The sequence below is a fragment of the Dipodomys spectabilis genome, unplaced genomic scaffold (assembly GCF_019054845.1).
Source record: "Dipodomys spectabilis isolate Male_0828 unplaced genomic scaffold, ASM1905484v1 ptg000099l, whole genome shotgun sequence".
Classification (NCBI taxonomy): Eukaryota; Metazoa; Chordata; class Mammalia; order Rodentia; family Heteromyidae; genus Dipodomys; species Dipodomys spectabilis.
In genome coordinates this window covers 344,926-367,768 of record NW_024870776.1, presented here as the reverse complement: position 1 = coordinate 367,768, position 22,843 = coordinate 344,926, and the positions used below count along the sequence as shown (strand labels likewise).

General features: G+C 36.1%; 1 protein-coding gene across 1 annotated transcript in view; it reads right to left on the bottom strand.

Moving 5' to 3' along the window:
• The window catches only part of Sntg1 (syntrophin gamma 1), a 333,558-nt gene that overhangs the window by 176,366 nt on the left and 134,349 nt on the right, over window positions 1-22,843 (bottom strand). The window contains exon 10 of the mRNA XM_042687069.1: window positions 10,021-10,150. Coding sequence (XP_042543003.1) covers window positions 10,021-10,150 — 130 coding nt within the window. The remainder of the gene's footprint in view (window positions 1-10,020; window positions 10,151-22,843) is intronic.

Below are 22,843 nucleotides of genomic sequence, written 5' to 3'. Positions count from 1 at the left end.
TGTCAATGTGGCTGACATAACAGAAATCTTTACTCTGAGCTTTTCAGAGACAGACAATATCTTTATAGAAGAAAATGTTTGGTGTGTGTGCTCTCTAATACTGTAGATCTCTCTAGATCAAACATATGATTTACATCTGATTAGCTAAGTATGTAAAATAGAGAAAGAAAGGTGAAAGCTCTACTGAGTAAATGCAAATAGCTGATTAAATTATCTCCCTCACTTTTCCTTTCCCCCTTCACCTTTCCCTCCCCTCCTTTACCTTTCCCCTCCCCCTCCCTCCCCCCCTTCCTTTTCTCCTTTCCCTCCCTCTCTCACTCTGGTCCTTCTTCCTCTCCCCTTTGAGAGTATTATCTTTTCATCATTAATCAATTTAGTAGATACTGTGGTTTTGATTCTTTCAAAAGCTGTTCACAATCTTTTTTTTTTTCTGTTGTTATCTCATCATAGGGTTAGAAGAAAATTTCTGGCCACATCAGTCAAATTTTCCCTTCAACTCTCAAGGACGGTAAGGCCTGTCAAGGAGACTGAGTTTAGAATGAGAAATGATCACTAACCAAATAAAATATTTCTGGGGAAATTTCTCTTTCCTAGGTGGAAGGCAACAGCTCTGCCTGGCTCCGCTTATCCTTCTTACTTTTTTTTCTTGTCCTGAACATTGAAATGATATTTTCAAACTTTCATAGATTTGATATGTGTGAAGTAACAAATAGAATTAAAAAAAATCAACATTCTACAGATGGTGGCAGGAAAGGTTTACAGATCTAAGGTCTTTGTGGCACCTTTGGATCACTGAAACTTAGCAAATACTGCCATCCTTAATTCTTGCAGGTGGAAAAATAAAGCCACAACAATCTTCTCAATCAATGTATAATATTCCCTTGCTTTAATCAATTATATCACGCATCATTTGTATATGCACACACATGTATATACACACATATTTTGTATATTTAAAGTCACATATTTTATTCCAATAAATTACCTCCTTATGGACTATATGGAAGAGGTGCAAGCAGAAGAGGGAATTTCTTTCTCATTTTTAGTTGGTAACTTAGAAATGTCAGGAGGAATTCTCTGTTCATGAATCAGCACCATTTTAATATGATAGTAAGAAAGAATGATTGGAAAGGACTGATTCAAGAAACTGTAGCTAATGGAGAAAATTTCATTTCCTCTGTGTTTTTCACAAATGAGGTAACTTAGATGGAGAACTCTGAACTGCTTAATAGCTTGGATACTACATGAATTTAAACCAAGGTCAGTTTTATCATCATTCTGTTACCCAAACAACTCTTGGCAACTTAAATGAATACTCCATAAGGATAGATCAATTCAATATACAACAAATAGCATGTAAGTATTATTGTGACCTATGAATTAAATCATTTAAGTTAGAATGTGACTGACAAGAGGAAAACTGTAAAATGTCAGGAGCTATGTAAGAGGCAGAATTTCAAAGCACTTGGTTCAATTTTATCCTCACTGTGTCTGAAGGTTACTTAGCACTGATTTATGTGAAGGAAATTAAAGTTCAAGTCCATATAACTTATAAGTTGAGAACTTGGGATTTTACAACAAGCTTCATAGTTTCAAAACTCATGCTTTGGGCTGGGCTGGGAGCTCAATGTAAAAGTACTTGCCTACCAAGTGCAATGCCCAGGGTTTAAGCCCCAGTACAAAAAAATGCAGTTAAAAAACTTTTTTTTTTTCAATAAAACTATTTTTGGAAAACAGTAGGCTTGGTTCTCTTTGACTAGCACAATATTTAAAGGTACATTTTTTACTATCCTCAAACTCAGTTTATTTAGATATCTTTCAATATTACTTTTATGTAGACTATTCCAATACATCCTTACAAGTTTCATTCCTTTTGCTGCCTTACATTTTTATAAAGTGCATAGTTTTCCTACTGTATTTCAAGTGTTACATATGGCATTGTTACTTAACTAGTGTCAAATACATTATACAGATATAAGAAGTCAGTCACAGGAGGAATTTTGGAGTTACTCGTGGAATTGCTTTTCCAGAACCCGACCAACTCATAGCTACAAAAAGTGATTCAGAGAGCAAAGACATGTTACCCAGAAAAAAGGAAAAAAGAAAAAAGAAAAAAGGAAAATTGAGGAATTCCTGTAATTAATAACTTCAATGTCCAGAGACAGGTCCCAGAACATGCAAAGTTGCAAAAGATCTGCCAGAAAAGAATAAGAAGGAGTCTGCAATATATGTACTGAAGAGAAAAAAAAGGAAGCAGAAGAAAAAAAAAGTGGGCTGGAACATATGATTCTTGCCTCTGAAAAACTGCCAAGCGAATGAGGAAATTAAATTATTGTGTCTTTCCTAAGACGGCACTGGTACAAATGAATAAAAGTTACAAGACAAATTTTTATTCAGCATGAGAAAGCATTGCCTAATACTGGGCTGTCAAGGATTCAGTTGCTGCATTGGGATGCAGAAGCTCCCTTTCTGAAAGATTTTCAGTATGACATTGTCCAAAGGGAGTTTTGCTGGAAATATTTCTTGCATAGATGGGAGCTTAGACTCCATAACCTCCTTGAATCTTTTCAATGATAAACTTTCAAGAAAGTACACAGATCAACATATTCTTAATGAGCTGTTGAATCTATAAATGTGTTCGAAAATATTCGCCATTATTTGCAGTCAATTTATTAGAAATGATTTATTTCCACTATGTATTCCAGTCCACTGATTCCTGATACCTCCAGGATGGAGGAGCAAGGGTATCTCTAAATGGCATTTTCCTACCCTGATCTCTTAACTCTGGCTTACATGAATTCTTATTTCAACAACATACATGTTTTCTAGACATCTTAATATGAGAAGAGAATTACACACATCTCATACTGGGAACATCTACCTGGGACAGGCTTCTCCTTCTGCCTGTGTGCAACTACTTTTCTCAGCTCTTAAATGTCAGCTCACAAGTGATGAGCAGTAGGTTCAAAATACACATAGAATGGCCACTCAACACCAGCACACATTTATTTGGGAGAAAGCCTTGTGGAGGGGAGCCTGCAGCATAAGCTAAGGACTCACTCCTGCTGATAGATTAAAATACTTTATAGTAGGTCCACATGAATGCTAGAGTTATCTAGTAGGAAGGAATGCTAGAGTTGTCTAGTAGGGGTCAGAATTAAAGTTACTAACGGTAATACATAGATAATGTGAGGAATGACTTGCAGCTGGAGAAAGGAAAGGACTAACGTGAGGAGGTATACTGAAGGCCTGGTCTGTTTGAAATGGTTGTAAGAACTGGTCTGGAGCCATGTGGATTATAGATGGTGAAGGAGAAAAGGCAAGGTGAGTGTTCATAAATCCATGCACTAGTTTGGGGACATCTGGCTAGATAAGGACATCTGGCTATTCGGATCTAGCACAGGACCTCATAGGTATCTGTTAATCTAACCACATTAATTACAATAGTTCAATGTTGTTTTCTCACTTTCCTCTTTCCATTTCTCAGCTTCCCTTCTTTCAAATACTTCTTGAGCAATGGATTGAATCATTCAGTTCGTTCAGTACTTATTGTGTTAAGTCCCGAAAATGGAAGGGCAATGGACACAGTCCCATATAACTTAACTGTGATCACACTCAGGCAACCCGACTCCTTAGGAGCACTGGAGCACTCTATAATTTGGTCTACCATCCTTCATTATATGTGGCTTCAGTCATGGTGGATTTCCAGACACTGGCAGTTACTCCTGCATCCATCCTTTCAATCTCCTCTCCTTTCTCAACTCTGTGACATTTGAAAGATTCCAAACATGCTTTCTTTCACTGAGAAGAACAGATGTTACTCTTCCAACTCCAAAGATAGTTTTTCCTTCAGTTTGAGTGAATGCAATGGCTACAATAGGTTGATCTCATAATGACGAGTTTTTATGTAAAAGATCTGTGAATTCTGGTCTAAAGTTGGATTGATGAATAATGTGAATGTTATGTTGTCTATGATAGTGATTTTAATGGTTATTCTGAAAATGCTTTATCCATTCTCAAAAGCTTCACCATTATACAAGGTTTGTTTTGCACTGCTATGTTTGGTGCTAATCCTCTACCTTCTTCCACTTTTGAGACACTGGAATCTCTTTTGGACCCACTTGGGTAATGTGGGCTAATCTCCCTATTTTAAGATCAATTGATCAAAAATGTTAATTATATCTTCATACTTAATGCTTTGTTGTCATGGGTTGCAGCATTTTCATAGGATTAGGGAGATTAAAATACAGTTGGCTTAGGTGGAAATTTAATTCTGCTTTCTACAGTTTGTTACAGTTAAAATCTGACCAAACAAATCCAATTTCATGTCATATATTTGAATTATTGATGAAATAACCTTTTCAATTTTCTTTCCAGGTAGTAACTTGTTATAAAACTAGAAAAGAAAAATTAAAAATACATGCAGTTTTCTTCCTCCTTGGACAGCATTTAAAGGATATTCATGGGACAGATATTAGATGGTAAGATTCTCAGCAGGACTATTTTGGCAGAGAGATCTGGAAGATAGCCAAGTGTCACTAAATGTTTAATGAATGAATTCTCAGCTCACTGAGAAATATCTATCTACCCACCCATGATAAAAGAAGATGGTAATGACTGTCTACCACGTATAGTGAAGGCTGAGTATGAATCTTATTTTCCTCTTCTGATTCTATAATTCATATTTCACATTCCATTTCCTTGTGGACAGTCCTTAGGTACTTTGTGATTCTAGTTCTGGGACTGTAGACTTAATGTCCTTTTCTTTTGGTCTACTTTTATAATTAATATTATCTATCTATCTATCTATCTATCTATCTATCTATCTATCTATCTATCTATCCATATTTGTGGGGGAGGGTCATGGGGCTTGAACTCTGTGCTTGGGCGCTGTCCTTGTACTCTTCAGCTCTAGGCGAGCGCTCTACCACTTGAGCCACAGCGCCACTTCTGGTTTTCTAGTGGTTTATTGCAGATAAAGAGTCTCATGGACTTTCCTGTCAGGGCTGGCTTTGAACTGTGATCCTCAGATCTCAGCCTCCTGAGTAGCTAGGATTACAGGTGTGAGCCACCCAGTTCCATGATCAATATTTTTAATCCACATATATCAACATTTAAATTTGTTTCCTCTTCCTAATGAATTGTTTTATTACTCTGAAGTGATATAATCTATCTTTAGTAATATGCTTGCTATAAATTTCACTTTGTGGAAATTAGCAACATTCCTAAATATTTCATTATTTGCATTATAGTTTTGGGAACTTTCGTGTATTCAATATCTTCTTTCTAGAGTTTCTCTTATTTCTTTTCTTAATATATATTGTTTATTGTAAAGATACTGTACAGGGGGGTTATAGTTACATGGGCAAGGTAATGAGTCCATTTCCTAGTGAGCATTGTAAAGGAGGCTGTAGAATTTCCCTTCTAAAAGGATACTGTATATACTGTTTTTCATTCTGATTGATTTTATATAGAAATGATTAGTTTGTATGTAAAATTACATTGTTTACATATGATCTACTTGAGTTTATTATAATTAGAATGTATGAAACTAAGCTATCATCTATGTGCTTCCTGCTTGTCTAACTTTCTGTTTTGCTTTGCTTTCTTTTTTTCTTGTTTTGTGGACTTCTTTTAGTTTGTCTGAGCACTAGTTTTATACTATTTCTTATAATTTTGAAACCACATATTCTGAATAATTGGGAATTTGTTTGGTAAATATGACATATATTTGTGGCTTATCAAAGTTTAATGTTTACTTACTATGAGTTTATTATCTATATTGATTTTATTATTTTATTATCTATATTGATTTTATTTATCTGAAAGTTACAAAAATTTGTTACCACTTCATACAAACATCATAAACTGGACTACTCTCATGTCAGTCTTTCACTACATCATATGTTAACTGTGTGTTCTATACCTAAAAAGCACTATTGAATATTTCCTTTCCAAATATCTGTTCTTTTTTGCTGATTCCTTTCATTATACTGTTTGCCTGAAAATGACTTAACTGCCCCCTAGATTTGTATGGGGCATTTCCAATACATGTAAGTTACTTTTAATTAATTATCTATTTTTATATCTTTATTGTAAAGGTGATGAACAGGGGTTACAGTTTTAATTGTTTTTAGTAACTATTTTCAGTTAAAATTAGCCATTTTTTCCAATTGTATCAAAGAAGAATTAAACCCACTGTTGCTGTGCTTTCCCACTGCAAAAAGAGTATATTATAACAAAGACAAAGGAAAGAAATCAAAATAAAATAATACTACAGTATGTTGACCTGTGTTTCCTATTTCAGCTGTATCTCCCTCTCCCCACCTTCTTTCTTTTCTCTCTCCCCCTCCTTTCTTACTTACTCTTTTCCTCTCTCTTCATTATCATGTGACAGCAGGCATGTGATATTCAGACAAGGTCACGGGCACATCAGGGGAACATGCCACGTCAGGGGCCTTTGCAGGACATCCTGCATGATGGGTTTAGGGAGAAGACCCCAGCCCACGATGTTCCATTGCCAGTCTGTCACACCACTGCGGCCATGGAGGCAGGGAAATGTGGGTTGCTAAATTCACTCTCTTCTTCAATGTGAAATTATATACAAGTGGGTATGAAAATCACAAATGTTAAGTCAGTGAGCAAAGGGAAGGCAATGTTTAACATATTATTCAAGTAATTTTTTGTCAGTCATGGTCTAGTCCACTCATTTTAACATGGCATATGTTTATTTTTTTTGCTTGCTTATACCTTCAGTCATGTCTCTTCTGTCTTCAAAAAATGAATCATTATTAAACAGTCTCTGAAATATTCTGACTTCAAATGTCCTTTCTAGCTATTATTTGTATACCTATAAGTATACTTTATATTTTTTCAGCCATGTAGTTTGCTGAAAACATATAGAACTTGTTTTATGTGTATTTCAGCTTTCAAATGTGTTTTTATATAAGATAAACCACACACACACACACACACACACACACACACACACACACACACACACAATTTTTCTCTGCCTCAGATGACTTTGAACCAAAAATCTCTGGATTTCAACCTCTTGAGTAGCTAATATAACAGGCATGAACCAATGAATCATCACAGCCTGGCTTATTCAGTACTATTTTGTGTATTTGTCTTATTATTCTTTTGCACTTATTAATAGTGGATAAGCCATTCATCCATTGACTCAGATTATGACAAGTGAAGAAAAGGTTACATCTGTGGATTTATGCCATGTATATCTACTTTGGAATAAGAAAAACTGAGAGCTCAAACTGGTATGCATCATGCCTTCTCTGACATTAATGTGACTTTCACATTTTTTACTGCTATGTCCTGTCTCTTTTCAACATTTGTGTAGCACTTTACATATCAGACTACTTTGTGATCATGAGTACTTGTGAGTGAGAGTTGCTTACAAGAAAAAAAGATGAAATTAAAATACAATGACAGCAAAGTGAAAGAAAAAACTAGATGATTTATAATGTAGCAGCACATGGATTTCCCAGCAGTTAAAACAAGGTAGTATGAAGCATTACCTGATTTCCTAAATGCCTTGTTGAACACTTATTACAGGACTATTAAACAAGCAATAAACGTTGGCTTCTCCTTCCTTAAGCTTACAGAGTTGAATGGCATTTGTATCTGCATATGTATTTATTTACTGGAAATACTAGGTTTTGAACTCAGTTTCATGCATACGAGGCTTGTTTGCTTGGTTGGTGTTATACTACATGATTCTCACACCTTCAATCCAGCATTTTCCTAGTTATTCTAGAGATGGAGTTTCACACACTGTTTTGACCAGGCTGGTTTCAAAATGTAATTTGCCAGATCTCAGCCTCCTGAGTAGCTAGGCTTACAGGAGGCACAGGTGCTAGGCTTCCCTTTTATTTAACTCAAGAACTGAATTGTCAAACTCTGTCAGTGTTTCTGCTCAAGTGTTTCCTGGAAATAGATTTTATGAGAGCATCCATATGATTTTAGGCCAATGTAAATGTGGTTTTTAAGTACAGAGAAAATCTTAACAATTTAAACTTTAACATATTGTTCTTAAAAATACCTTTTCTCATACATGTAGGATAAGACAACATTTCAAAGCATTCTAAATATTGCTTCAATAAAATCGTCAATATGAATAGAATGATTATACCTAGAAAGACTCTTGCAACACAGGAGAAAAAACAAAATCCATAGGGAAACAATGGATTTCTTTTGTCCCTTCATTTGTTCCTTTGGGTCAAAACTTTAGCTCTAACAGGGCAACACCGCACTAGCAAAACCATAGAGAATCATTTCTCTTGCCAAAGCCAGGCATAATCAGATCTCTCCTTACTGGGTGATGCCCCCAGGTAAGGATATAAGAGTATTTATACCTATTCAGGGACCACCAAAAAAAACCAAAACAAAACAAAAAAGCAAAAAACATGCATCTACCTTTATGGATACTACAGTGAGATAAAATTTCACATATGCTAAAAACACCCTAATTAAAATAGTAATATGACACTGAGTATTGAGAATGGATGTTGTAGAAGGACTTGTAAGCAATGAGTCAGAAGGTATACTGCACACCCATTTGAAAACACTTGTGTCACATGACTGTAATTCAAACATGAAGGAGATTTAGGCCAGAAGACAAGGTGCTAAAGGCCAAGCTGAGATGTGATTTTCCATCCCCCAAACTCAAAATCTAGACATCAGAAACAACCTTAGGCATTTTCTGGAAAAACTGATTGTGTATTCCTTAATTATATTCACTACTTAGAGCACCTATGTGCATAGATAATGACATTCTTCAAAACAGTTGTGATCTGTAAACAAGACATGTGTCCCTCACAACTGTTGGCTGTCTTACTTTTTGCTTCCATCCTTAGGTTTCAAATTAACATCTGAGCAACAAAGATACATGGGCTCAGTGGAGGCCATTGACATAAAGAAAACTTTGTACATTTACAAGTTGATGCATCTATTTCTACATATTTCTGAAATTCTGGGAGGGTTTCTTAAAAGCTCCAACATGTCATAGAACAGTTTTGGGAGAGGAGTCAACAAAGATGTGAATGATGGAGAATTTTTTTACACATATTAATAGAACACCCTATAATGATACGATATCAGTAATTAATGAAATGGCTAGGTGGCAGCATCTCATGCCTGTAATCCTAGCTACTGAGACTGAGATCTGAGGATAGTAGTTTGAAGACAGCTTAGGGGGATAAATCCAAGATTTATCTCCAACTAACCACCAAAATGCTAGAAGTGGAGCTCTAGTTCAAGTGGTAGAGCAACAGCCTAAGGGATACCATCCATGCCCTCAGTTCAAGCCTCAGTCCTAGCACACACAAAATCACAATTTAATGAAGTGAGGTTTATGGTATATATATATATTCAGACTACACCTTTGGAAGTAATCTGGAGAGTATATTTTATTAATAACACATAAAGAAATGATAAAATTATGAAAATAATGACAAAAGAAAAAGTTTGGAGATAATAAAATATAAGAGTAATTCCTGAAAATAGAGACCCAGCTCTACTATGCAATTTATTAGATTTACAATGACATCTATCTTATGCCTACAAATTACCATACAAGACACCAATGTCTGTGTTAACTCTTTTCACACTTGCATCCACCAACTATAAATAATTCAACTCTGCAATAAATAATTTACTCTTTTGAAATTTAGTTATGAATTAGTCCAGGATTTTTATTTTAGTATATTTAGTGTTGTTGCACTAAATTCTTAGATTTACATAACTGGAACAGATAGTTGAGATTTTTGCTAAAGAAAACCTATATGGGACATAATTCTTGAACTAATAGCATATTGAGACTCTAAAGTTAATTTTTTTCTAATCAGTGTTCCAGAAGGAGTTTCACAAAAGACATGAAATGATTCTTTCTTGGATGAACACCAAGCAGTTGATGGGATGCTAAGTACATATTAAGACATTTTGTGAAGGCCAGAAACCTTAATAGCTACATACGTAGTTACTCCTTGAAACACTACTTACATTGTGCTTAGTGAGGTTTGAAATATTAGTTGCTATTGCTTGTAGCCAGTCAATAGAGTCTTCTGTAGAGAGGCACTGAATAATTCCACTGCAGACACCATCCACAGCAACAACTTGAAAGGCGTTCTGCCTGCAGGTATGAAAGAAGAAAAAGAAATTCACACCTCATGCATTCATGTATGTAAACACATGACAATATCTGTGGAAAAGTTCTTCTTTCAATCCATATAAGCATCAGCCTCCAAACTCAAATGTTATCACTTCCTTTTATACAGCTTTCTGCTGTTAGATGAAACAACCTGCATAGACCTAGATATGAGATAATTTCAAACAAGTAGGAGGCATCCTTAGATTCAAGTAAATACAGACAACCATAGAAATGTGAGACATAGCATTAAATAGCAGTGCATACAAGAAATTTTGGAAGTATTATTTTCCCAACCTAATATGAAATTAAACACATTCTGTAATTTCAGCTACTGTCATCTTGGCATTTGCTAATGCATTTTCTGACTGATATTAGAATGATCACAAACACAAATATTCAGCATGATGTTTTAAAATTCACTTGACTTTCCCATACTGTAGCATCTTGTCAGTTCTTATCCATGGTGAACTCAGCCTATAGATCCTCTTAAAAAGGGCTGAAACCCAGGGGCTCCTGTGTGCTTTCTGTGTCTCAATGGTCACGTTTTCTTTTTCTTTTGTAGATTTTCTTTTTTATTGTAAAGGTGATGTACAGAAGGGTTACAGTTACACAAATAATGAGTATATTTCTTGTAGAACATTATTACCCCTGCCTTGTTTTCTCCTACTTCCTGTCCCATATTCCCCTGCTCTTAAGTTGAAAAGTTCATTTCCAACATGGTGTCTTCTGAGTATCAGTTTTGAATTGGTTCACCCTTTGTTATTTGTCTTACCATTTCTGTGATACCCCTTCTCATCCTCAAATTAGATAAACTTATATGCAAATCAGATAAATTTATATACAGTACAATACAAAGAGTACTGAAATAAAACAGTGACAACAGGGGGTAAACCAGAAAGGTGGGGGAACAAAAGATAAAAGAAATAACTGCATACAGTACACTAAGAAAAAAATCCAAAAACTTCTTGTTTTCATATTTAGATTAGTATCATTTTATAAGGCCATTTGTACATAGCATTGAGCTATTGTGATCCTCTGTTTGAACTATCCTAGATATATACCATTTACTACAAACAAGTAAACCAGGCATCCTATGTTTCTTTGGGTCTGGCTTACTTCACTTAATAAGATTTTTTCCAAGTCTTCCATTTCCTTAAGAATGAGGTTATGCCATTCTTTCTAATGGAAATATAGAATTCCAGCATGTATGTGAACCAAATTTTTTAAAATACTTTTATCCATTGAGAGGCATCTGGATTGATTCCATATCTTAGCTATGATAAATAAGCTGCAATGAACATAGCTGTGCTGGAAGCTTTAGTATGGCCTTTTTTGTGGTCATATGGGTAAATGCCCAGGAGTGGGATTGCTGAATCATAGGGAAGCACTAGGTTTAGTCTTTTGAGGAATCTCCATACTGCATTCCAGAGTGGTTAAACAAATTTACATTCCCACCAAAAATGTAATAGCATTCCCTTTTAGCCACATCCCTTCCAACATCAGTTATTATTAGTTTTCTTGATAATGGCCCCTCTAACTGGGGTGAGGTGGAATCTTAATGTAGTTTTTATTTGCACTTCTTTTATGGGAAGAGATGTTGAACATTTCTTTCTGTGTCTATTGGTCATTTTTATTTCTTCTTCAGAGAAGTCTCTCTTTAAGTCTTTAGTGTAGAAAATTGAGATTGGATCCTTATATACTGCCCTGTACCAGAATCAACTCCAAATGGATCAAAGACCTCGATGCAAAATCAGATACCCTGAAAAAACTACAGGAAGGAATAGGGGAAACACTAGGGCTCCTTGGCACAAATTGAAACATTCTCAATAAAGACCCAGAAACAAAACAAATCAAAGAAAGGTTGGATAAATGGCATTTCATTAAACTGCAGAGGTTCTGCATGGCAAAGGACATAGCTAGCAAGATCAATAGAAAGTCCACATATTAGGAGAAGATCTTCACGAGCTATAAAATAGACAAGGGCTATATCTAAAACATACTTAGAGCTCAAAAAATTACCCTCTCTTTTGTGGCTGGCAAGGTGGCTCAGTGGTAGAGTGATTGCCTTGCATGCATGAGGCCCTGGGTTCAATTCCTCAGCACCACATTAGCAGAAAAAGCCAGAAGTGGCACTGTGACTCAAGTGGTAGAGTACTGGCCTTGAGCTGAAGAGCTGAGGGACAGCGCCCAGGCCCAGAGTTCAAGCCCCACAACCAACACCACCACCAACAACAAAATTATCTTCCCAAAAAACAAATCCTCAAAGAAACAACCACCCCATTAATAATTGGGCTAATAACTTAAATGATAATTTTTTTATGTGTGTCACAGTTGAAAATTTCAAGAAATCCTATCTTTAGAAATTGTAATGACCAGTCCAAGTACCTTCATGATTTTGATTTGCATTTATGTTGACTACAGAATATTAAATAACATTCCCTACATTGTTTACAAAAGAACTACAGTTTGTTGCCCTCAAAATCTTCAATGATTTATTACATTTTGTCCTGTATCAAGTTCTTGCATTGTTCAAGTATAAATCTAATAGAAATAGGTAACACCCAGAGAAGAGAGGAAGATGGCAGAGGAGAGGCTGGAGGCTAAGCAAGCTCTTCCATAGGAACCAATATTAGTATTCCAGTGGAAAATCTAAAGCTAGAAAGACACACCAAGTGTGTTATCTTAGTCCAGAGAATTTGGCCAGAGAGGAAACTTAGGCAACTTAGTTAAAGACACAGATTCAAGCAACCCCGGTTTGGGTCTGCTGCAGGTGGTGGGGGCTGCTACTGGTCGCCATATTCAAAACAGAGAGCCCAGGACAAAGGCACCAGAGTGAATTACTCACGGCCAGCAAGAACCAACAAGGAGCAGAAATCTTCATCCGGCCTACCACAGATAGTCACAGACTGTGGACATGGACGACAATTCGTGAGTACCCCAAGACATCCTCACTCCTTCTCACAAAGCAGTGGTGTGAAGGTAGCCCCTTCCCCACCACCAGAGAAAAACTCCAACTTTGCTACTGACCCAGACCAGGCCGGAGCAGCTAGCACAATTTTGACCTGTGCCAGGGCTCAACTCCACCCTTGGGGAGAATTGCCTCACCCAAGCAGAGGCAGCTCTGCAAGGGCAGGGCAGACTCTCCTTAGCTGGTAAACAGAGCCAGAGGCTACCCTTCCCAGCTGCTGCACTGGAAGCAACTCCAGCCCTTGAGCAATTGGAAACTTGGTACACAGAAATCCTGAGATAGATTCCAGGCTTGGCTGATTGAGTCTCTCAGGAGCTAGCCCCTCAGGGTAAAGCTGACAGGCCATAGCCCAACCTATAACTTAGCACCCCTCACAGCAACTCAAAGTTAGAGGAAACAGCCACTTCACCCTTTTGTGATACTCAAAGTAGATCACCCTCCCACTGAACTAGCCTAGGAGGAGAGCCCTCCCAGTGAGGCAGAGCTTCCTTCCCCCTGCTCAAATAAACTGATTTAAGAAAACAACCAAGCCACAAGACAACCAAACACCACAAGCAAACCAAAGACTCTACCACCAAGAGACTGGCTACAGACACAGGGGAGAGGCAAGGGTCACACTTGCCCTCCCCACACCCCAATTTTTTTTTTGAAAAACTTTTTCTACCTAATTTTTTTAAACTGTTGTCTATTTTCCTCATTTTTATTTTATTTTTTTTTGTTTTTGATATTGTTGTTGTTTCTTTTTTTTGATATTCTCTTTATACTCTTTACCCTTTTGGTCCTTGTAGGTTATTTTTGTTGTTGTTGTTGTTTTGTATTATTTATTGCTGTTCAGTTCATTCCAAGATATATATCTTTCTTTGATTATTAGTCCTTACCCTTCATTGTGTGCATACTTAATTCAGATATTAATCACCTGATTCCCAACCTCCCAGCCTTAACTCCATTAATTGTAGAATTATTTCTTTATACTTACATTGTTTTTAAGTGTTTCATTTTTAATCTTTCCTTTTTCTTTATCTCTCTTCTTTCCTGCTATCCCTCCCTTTGCCTCTATACATTCTTCCAATCTTATTTTTTCCTTACAATTCTCCCTAAACCTATATTTCTGGTTTGCTGTCCCCTTCCTTAATTTTTTTTAGTCTATTGATCCCTAGCTGTTTGTTGTTGAACTAGATTGTATCTTTTGAACTATATTGAATCTGTACACATTTTGAGTAGATCAAACAATCTGTGCAACTACAGGGCTCTGGCTGATGCTTGCCTTAAAATAGTGTTCTAGCTAAGAATTGGTTTTGCTATCATACCCAAATGGGCAGAACAAGCAGAAACACAAGAAAACTGGCAAGTCCAGATATTTCAACTCCAGCTCATGACAATCAGGCAACAGAGCAGTCAATGAATAACCCAGAGGGGAGTTCCCAAAATTCTCTACAAACAATACTGATAAACATGCTGAGCTTATCATGCTCACTGTGAGCATGATAAGAAAATGCATGAGTGTGATGAAACTAGCTAAAGATTAATACAGAAATATCATATGGTGAGTGTGATGAAGCTAATCTGAGATTAATAGAGGAATTGCGTGAGTGGGATGAGATTAGACAAAGAATAATTGAGGCATTTATGAAATCCACAAACAGACAGCTGGAGCAATCCAGGGAGGCCACAAAGGGAATGCTGAATGAAGCCTAACAGAAGGAAAGGGAGTCCAATGAAACCATAACCAATCAACTAAGGGATTTGAGAATGAACACTGAAAACCAAATTTAGGAAGTAAAGAAGTCAATACAAGATCTAAAACAAAGTTCCAACAAAGAATTTGAAGCCAACAAACCTGACCAATTAGAAGAAAAAGAAATAAAAATATAGAAAGTCTTGACAGTAGGTTAGACCATGCAGAAGATCGAATCTCAGGTATTGAAGACAGCCTAGATATTATAGAGAAAGAACAGACAACTATTCAAGATAATTAAGTCAAGAAGATCCTGGAATGATGTATGCCAAATGCTAACGACAAACAACTATCAACCAAGAATCCTCTGCTCAGCTAAACTCTCCTTCATAATGGAATGTCATACAACCTTCCACAACAAAGAAAAACGGAAACAATATATCTCCACCAAACCGGCCCTACAAGATACTTAATGATGTTTACACATAGAAAACCAACAAGAGCATAAAAAAGGCCAAGAAACAGTCCTGAAACAGAGAATCCAAGAAGCATAGGAAAAACCCAACTGGCACATCCCGCAAGAAGTTGAATAATATGGCAGGAACTACCAAACACCTCTAACTCTCAATATTAGTGGACTTAAATCTCCAATTAAGCAATATAGACTGTCTAGTGGGATCAGAAAGCAAGATCCTTCTATCTACTTCCTTCAAGACACACAACTTGCCCACAAAAACAAACATATTCTGAAAGTGAAAGGCTAGAATAAAATCTTCCAAGCAAATGGCCCCCACAAACAGGTGGGAGTTGCAACCCTAATATCAAATAAAATAGAATACAACTTAAAATTAGTGAGAAGAGACAAAGAAGGTCGTTACATAGTAATTAAGGGTTCTCTCCTTCAGGAACATTTTACAATTCTAAATATCTATTCATCAAATAATGCAGCACCCAAATTAATCCAAGAAACACTACTTTCCTTAAAATCACCCATTGATCCAAAGACATTGATTGTTGGGTATTTTAACACACCACTATCCCTTCTCAATAGATCAACCTGGCAAAAACATGACAGAGAAACCTCAGACCTAAACAACTGCATAGATCAGCAAGACTTAACAGACATCTACCGAATATTTCACCCAGTAACAGCAGAATACATGTTCTTATCAGCAATGCATGGAACATTCTCCAAAATAGACCACATTTTGGGTCGCAAACCAAATTTGTCCAAATTCAGAAATTATGCCCTGCATTCTCTCAGACCACAAGGGAATAAAAGTAGAATTCCACATCAAAAGCCACCAAGAGAAATCCTGTACCACATGGAGGCTGAACAGCACACTGTTGAACCACTAGTGGTTTGTGGAAGAGATTTGAAAGGAAACGCAAATGTTCATGAAATATTAAAAAAAAAACAAAACAAAACACAAAAACTCAGCTTCTCTGGGACACAGCAAAAGCAGTACTCAGAAGTAAGTTTATAGCTCTGAGTTCCTACATTACCAAATGTAGGAGAGATATAAAGCCAACAGTTTAATGAGGCACCTATAGCTCCTTGAAAAAGAGCAACAAGCTAAACTCCAATCCAGTAGACAGAAACAAATAATCAAAATTAATCAGAATTAAATGAATTAAAGTCCAAAAAAACTATAGAAAGAATCAACAAACCAAAGAGTTGGTTCTTTGAAAAAATTAATAAAATTGACAGACCCTTAGCAAATCTTATCAGAAAAACAATAGTACACATTCAAATAAGCAAAATCAGAGATGAGAATGGAACATCACTACAGAAACAGCCAAGATTCAGAATTTAGTAATTGGATACCTCTCCAAACTTTATGCTAATAAGTTTGAGAATCTGAAAGATATGGACTAGTTTCTAGCAAATATTGACATTCCCAAACTAAACCCAAGATGATTTAAATCAACTTAACTGACCCATACTAAGCATTGAAATAGAAACAGCAATAAGAGACCTCCCACCCAAGAAAAGTTCAGGACCGTATGGATTAAAGGTGAATTCTACAAGCCCTTCAAAGCAGAACTCATACCAATACTCCTCCAACTCTTCAATGAAATTGAAAGTGAAAATTCACTACCAAACTCTTTTTATAAAGCCATCATAACCCTCATCCCAAAACCAGGCAGAGAACTATTGACCCATCTCTTTTTTTATATTCAACTGTTTATTGAATATTTAAAAAATGCTCTATATTATTAATAGCTAGGAAAATACCAATTCAAACCTTTGATATGATACCACTGCATAAACTGAGTTATTACAACCATTATTTTGTTATGAAGGAAATATTACATGACAATTTCCTATGTCAGGAACTAGAAGTGAATTAGCACCCCAGGGCTCTATTGTACTCCTTCATAACCAAAATCCCACATCTCCCCACTAAAGGTAACAATTATCCTAATTTTATGTTGATCTTAATCTTACTTTCCTTACATTGTATGGCTCACTAATGTAGTTATGTTCTATATTGCTTGAAATTTTTTAATTCTTTATTGTGATTAATGATTACATAATTTCCCAAATTTCACATTATTACGGCATAGTGATATTTAGTTAAAGCTATAGACTCATTTCTTTGATGAACATCTATGCAAAACTTCTCAACAAAATTTTGGCCAATTCACTTAAACAACTCATCCAAAAAACCATACATCACAATCAAACAGGATTAATTTCAGGGTTGCAAAGCTTTTTCAATATACACAAATCAGGTAATATAATTCATCACATCAACAAGACCAAGGATAAGAACCACATGATTATCTCAATAGCTGCAGAAAAAGCATTTGACACCGCTTTATGATGAAAGTTCTACAAAAACTAGGAGGGCAAGGAAAGTGGCTTAGTGGTAGAGCGCTTGGCTTGCATGCATGAGGCCCTGGGTTTGATTCCTCAGCACCACATAAGCAGGAAAAAAAAAGCCAGAAGTGGTGCTGTGGCTCAAGTGGTAGAGTGCTAGCCTTGAGTTGAAGAGCTGAGGGGCAGCGCCCAGGCCCAGAGTTCAGGCCCATGACTGGACCTCCCCCCCCCAAAAAAAAGAAAAAGAAAGAAAAACTAGAAATCCATTGAACATATAATGGGACAATATAATAAAGGCTGTGTATGACAAAACTATAGCCAGCATTATACTTAATAGCAAAAAGTTAAAGCCATTTTCTCTATAATCAGGAATGAGACAATGATGTCTGCTCTCTCCAATCCTCTTCAACTTAGTATTAGAATGCCCAGGAAGGACAATAAGAAAAGATACAAACAAAGGGGCTCCAAATTGGGAAAGATAAACTAAAACTCTCCCTCTTTGCAGACAACATGATCTTGAGTCTAAAGAACCCTATGGACTCCATTCCCAAGTTACTTGAGCTGATTCAAAACTTTTGTAAATTAGCAAGGTATAAAATTAACCCTCAGAAATCAATGGCTTTCTTGCATGTCAATAATGAGAAGAGTGTGGCTAAAATTAGGAAATCAACATTTTTTGTAATAGCCCCACAAACATAAAATACCTAGGAGTTAACTTAAGTAAAGAGGTAAAGGACCTCTATGATGAAACTTTAAAAACCTGAAAAAGAAAATTAAAGCAGAACTAAGAACATGGAAGAAGCACTGAAGCACCTGGATTGGGAGGATTAACATCATGAAAATAACAATACTGCCAAAGGCTATATATAAATTCAATGCAATACCTACCAATATCCTAACCTCATTCTTTAATGAAATAGAAGAAGCAACCCAAAAATTCATATGGAACAATAAAATACCCAGAATGGCAAAAACAATCCTTTTCAAAAAGCTAAGGTGCTGGAGGAATATCAATATCAAACTCTACTACAAAGTTATAGTAATAAAAATAGATTGATACTGGCACAAAAACAGACCTGAAGACCAATGGAATAGGACTGAAGACCCAGAAATGAACCCGCAGATATATAGCCACCTAATCTTTGACAAGGGAGCTAAAAAAATAGAATGGAAGAATGACAGCTTTTTCAGTAAATGGTACTGGCAAAATTGGTTAAACACCTGTTGAAAATTAAAGCTAGATCCTCATATATCACCTTGCACCAGAATCAACTCCAAATGGATCAAAGATTGCAAAATAAAAGCAGACACTCTGAAAACTACAGGAAGGAATAGGAGAAACTATAGGACTCCTTAGCACAGGCTAAAATTTTCTTAAGAGAGACCCAGAAACAACAAATTAAAGAAAGACTGGCAAATGTGATTGCATGATATTGCAGAGCTTCTGCATGGCAAAGGACATACCTAGCAAGATCAATAGAAAGCCCACGGACTGGGAGAAGATCTTCACTAGTCATACAATGGAAAAGGGAAGGGTCTCATATCTAAAAGATACTTAGAACTCAAAAAATTAAATCCCCCAACAACAAATCCTCAAAGAAACATCTGCCCAATTAATAAGTGGACTAAAGACTTAAAAGAGAGACTTCTCTGAAGAGGAAATAAGAATGGCCAATAGACACATCAAGAAATGCTCAACTTCTCTAGCCATAAAAAAATGCAAATCAAGACAACATTGAGATTCCACCTCACCCCAGATAGAAGGGCTATAATCAAGAAATCTAGTGGCAACACATGCTGGAGGGGATGTGGCCAAAAGGGAACCCTACTGCATTGTTGTTAGGAGTGTAAACTTGTCCAACCACTTTGGAAAGCAGTATTGAGGTTCCTCAAAAGACTCCACATAGAGCTCCCCTGTGACCCAGCAATCACACTTTTGGTCATTTACCCAAATGATCACAAACAAGGACAAACTAAGGCTACCAGCACAACTATGTTTAGTGCAGCATTATTTACCATAGCTAAGATATGGAACCAACCCAGATGCCCCTCAGTAGATGAATGGATCAAGAAAAAAAAAATATATATATATATATAGTGTGTATGTGTGTGTGTGTATAATGTAACTCTATGCCTCCATCAGAAAGAATGACATTGCCCCATTTTTTAGGAAATGGAAAGTCTTGGAAAAACATATATTAAATGAAGTAAGCCAAGCCCAAAGAAACAGGTCCCCTGGTTTCCATTATTTGCAATAACAGTACATTTCTAGGACAAGTAGAAAAGGTCAAAAGCTATGTACATATGACCATATAAGATGATGTTAAGCGAAATGACCTCCAAGACAGAGACACCATTGTTTTTTTCTTCCTTGTTATTGTTTTTAATGTACTTATACTGCACTATATGATTCTTTTGTTTCTTGTGTATGGTCTTACCCCACAGTATAACCCCTATTGTCACTGTATCTGATTCTGGTGTCCTTATCTTGTATATACATTTTTATAATTTGGGAAGGGGGAAGGGATATAAAAAAATGCTTAAATAAGAATACAGGTTGACCCATTGTAACAATGAGATGTACAAGACACTATGTTGAAAGCAAACTTTATAATTTTGGGTGAGGGTTTTGGGAGGGAAGAGTTGGGGAGGTAGCGAGGGAGGGATGTTAGGGGAAAAACAAATGAGGAGGTAGCAATGCCGATAGGAAATGTACTCATTACCCTACTCATGTCACTGTAACCTCTCTACACAGTATTTTTACAATGAAAATACATATGGAGAAAAAAATATTAAAGAAAGAAATGTAAATAAAAAGAAATAGGTAACAGACCAAAAATAACTAAAAGCTACCCAAGTACCTTAGCATGGAGAACTTCCCTGTTGTGGAACACAAATTATATTTAGAAAAGTATCTTTAGAAAATGCACTAAGTATATTTAAACCTAATTATGAAAGAGTATAAAACTTCATCTCAGTATTCAAAATGCTATGGAAAAATTGAAATATTTCTTCTAAATGATCATCTTTCCTGGCACTTCTGAATGTTGGAGTTAGGTATTTGTGGATATTAGGCATCATTTACCTCCTGAAATAAAATAAAAGTAAAATTTACACCTAGCTTAGGCTCACATTTAAGCTCCAGTCTTTCTCTTCTTCAATATGAACCCATGAACTGAACCTGTGGCCCCTCTGAATCAAAGGCTCCCTGCATTCATATTGTTAACAGTTTTATTTTATTTAATTTTTTGTTAGTCCTGGGTCTTGAACTCGGGGCTTGTGCACTGTCCCTGAGCTGTTTATTTGCTCAAGGCTACCTCTTGACCACTTGAACCTCAGCTTTGGATGGTTAATTGGAGATAAGAGTTTCACAGTCTTTACTGCCTGGATTGGTTGGCTCTGAATTGTGATCTTCAGATGAGTAGTTGGAATTACAAGAACGAGCTACTGGTACCTGGCAAACTTTTGGTATTTTTCAAGAACCTGATTCTCAGTCCTTGACACAGATCTCTCTGGTGAACACAGACAGGAATGTATGTGTGTGTGTGTGTGTATGTGTATAATATATATATCATATATATTTCATCAATATATGTACTTCTCTTACAAATATATTAAATGGGGCTGGGAAGGTGGCTCAGTGGTAGAGTGCTTGCCTCACATGCATGAGGCCCTGGGTTTGATTCCTCAGCACCACATAAGCAGAAAAAGCCAGATGTGGTGCTGTTACTCAAGTGGTAGACACTAGCCTTGAGCTGAAGAGCTGAGGGACAGCACCCAGGCCCAGAGTTCAAGTCCTATGACTGACAAAAAACAAAAAAGCTACAAATATATTAAATGACTTTAGGAATGATTCTTTGAAACACACAATATGATTCTTTGAAACTGACTATAGTAAAAACAACTTAGCATGAAAAACTATTACAAATGCACATGTATAATTTTTAGGTTTAATTCTAAAGTTCTTCAGTAACTAGGATATTTCAAACATTTAAACAGAAGTTCAACCATCCATAGAAAACAAGAATTTAAATTTAGTAATATGCATTTCTTGCCAGTCTCTGATTAGAATAACCATAGTTTCATGTGACATAAAGTAAAGCATGCTTTGAACATATTTGTTCTCCCTACTTTAAATAAATCATGAGCTCTAGGTATTTTTAGCTGATTAAGTCAATACATTCTAATCAAGTCTGAAGCTTATGCAACTATATGTGTTACAAAGTTCCCATGTAGAGTAATCATCAGGCAATAATCCTTTATAAATCTGAACCTCTCCCTGGATGTAAAGAAAATTTACATTTCATGTTATTTTCAAAATTGATAGAAAACCTTCTATGAAGTGTTATAACTGTTTATTTTGCTATGTATGTTATATTTTAAAAAATGGACTGGTTGACAGGAGTTGGTGGCTCACACTTGTAATTATAGCTACTCAGGCTGATATCTAAGTTTGGCAGTTTTGAGCCAGTCTAGGCAGATCTGTGAGACTCTTAGATCGAATTAACAACCAAAAAGTCAGAAGTGAAAACTACCGCTCACTCAAGTGGTTGTCTTGAGCAAAATGCTTGAGGACAATGCCCTGGTCCTATGTTAATGAGTTTTGTGTGTAAGACTAGCACCACCAAATAAGAAGAAAAAAGGTCTGTTCATAATGAGTCAAAAGTCTATCTCTAGTATGAACTAAAGAAGAATGGTGGCCAATGCATCCACTTCTGTGCCTTAGTGTCCCCCAAGGGAAAACTAGTATAGATTCATTTATTTATTAATTTTGCTTAGTAATTGGTAGTATCCAGACACTTCCCAATACCCGGTATTGTGGCTTTTCTGTGAATAAAGATCTTCCAAGATGATCGAATGACAATGAATACTGACCATAGCATTTTGCTGAGAGTGGCAGCAAATAGACTTGGCATTTCATTAAAACTTCAGCAGAATTATATTACATTTTTTAAATACAGCTTTAGATAGTAAATTCTCTGACTTAACATCGACAGTAGTTATCGATCTTCTGATTTCAACTAATTTAGTCCTATATGTTCTGAAATCAAGAGACTTGTTAACTCATTAATTCTGTATTGTGAGACATTAATGTTCACGGTAATAATAGAATAATATTGAGTATATCCACACAAAATAACAGTGAAACAGCTACAGAGTTAGTTATCTTGTTTTAAATTCAGGTTGATTTTCCACTCTGCATAA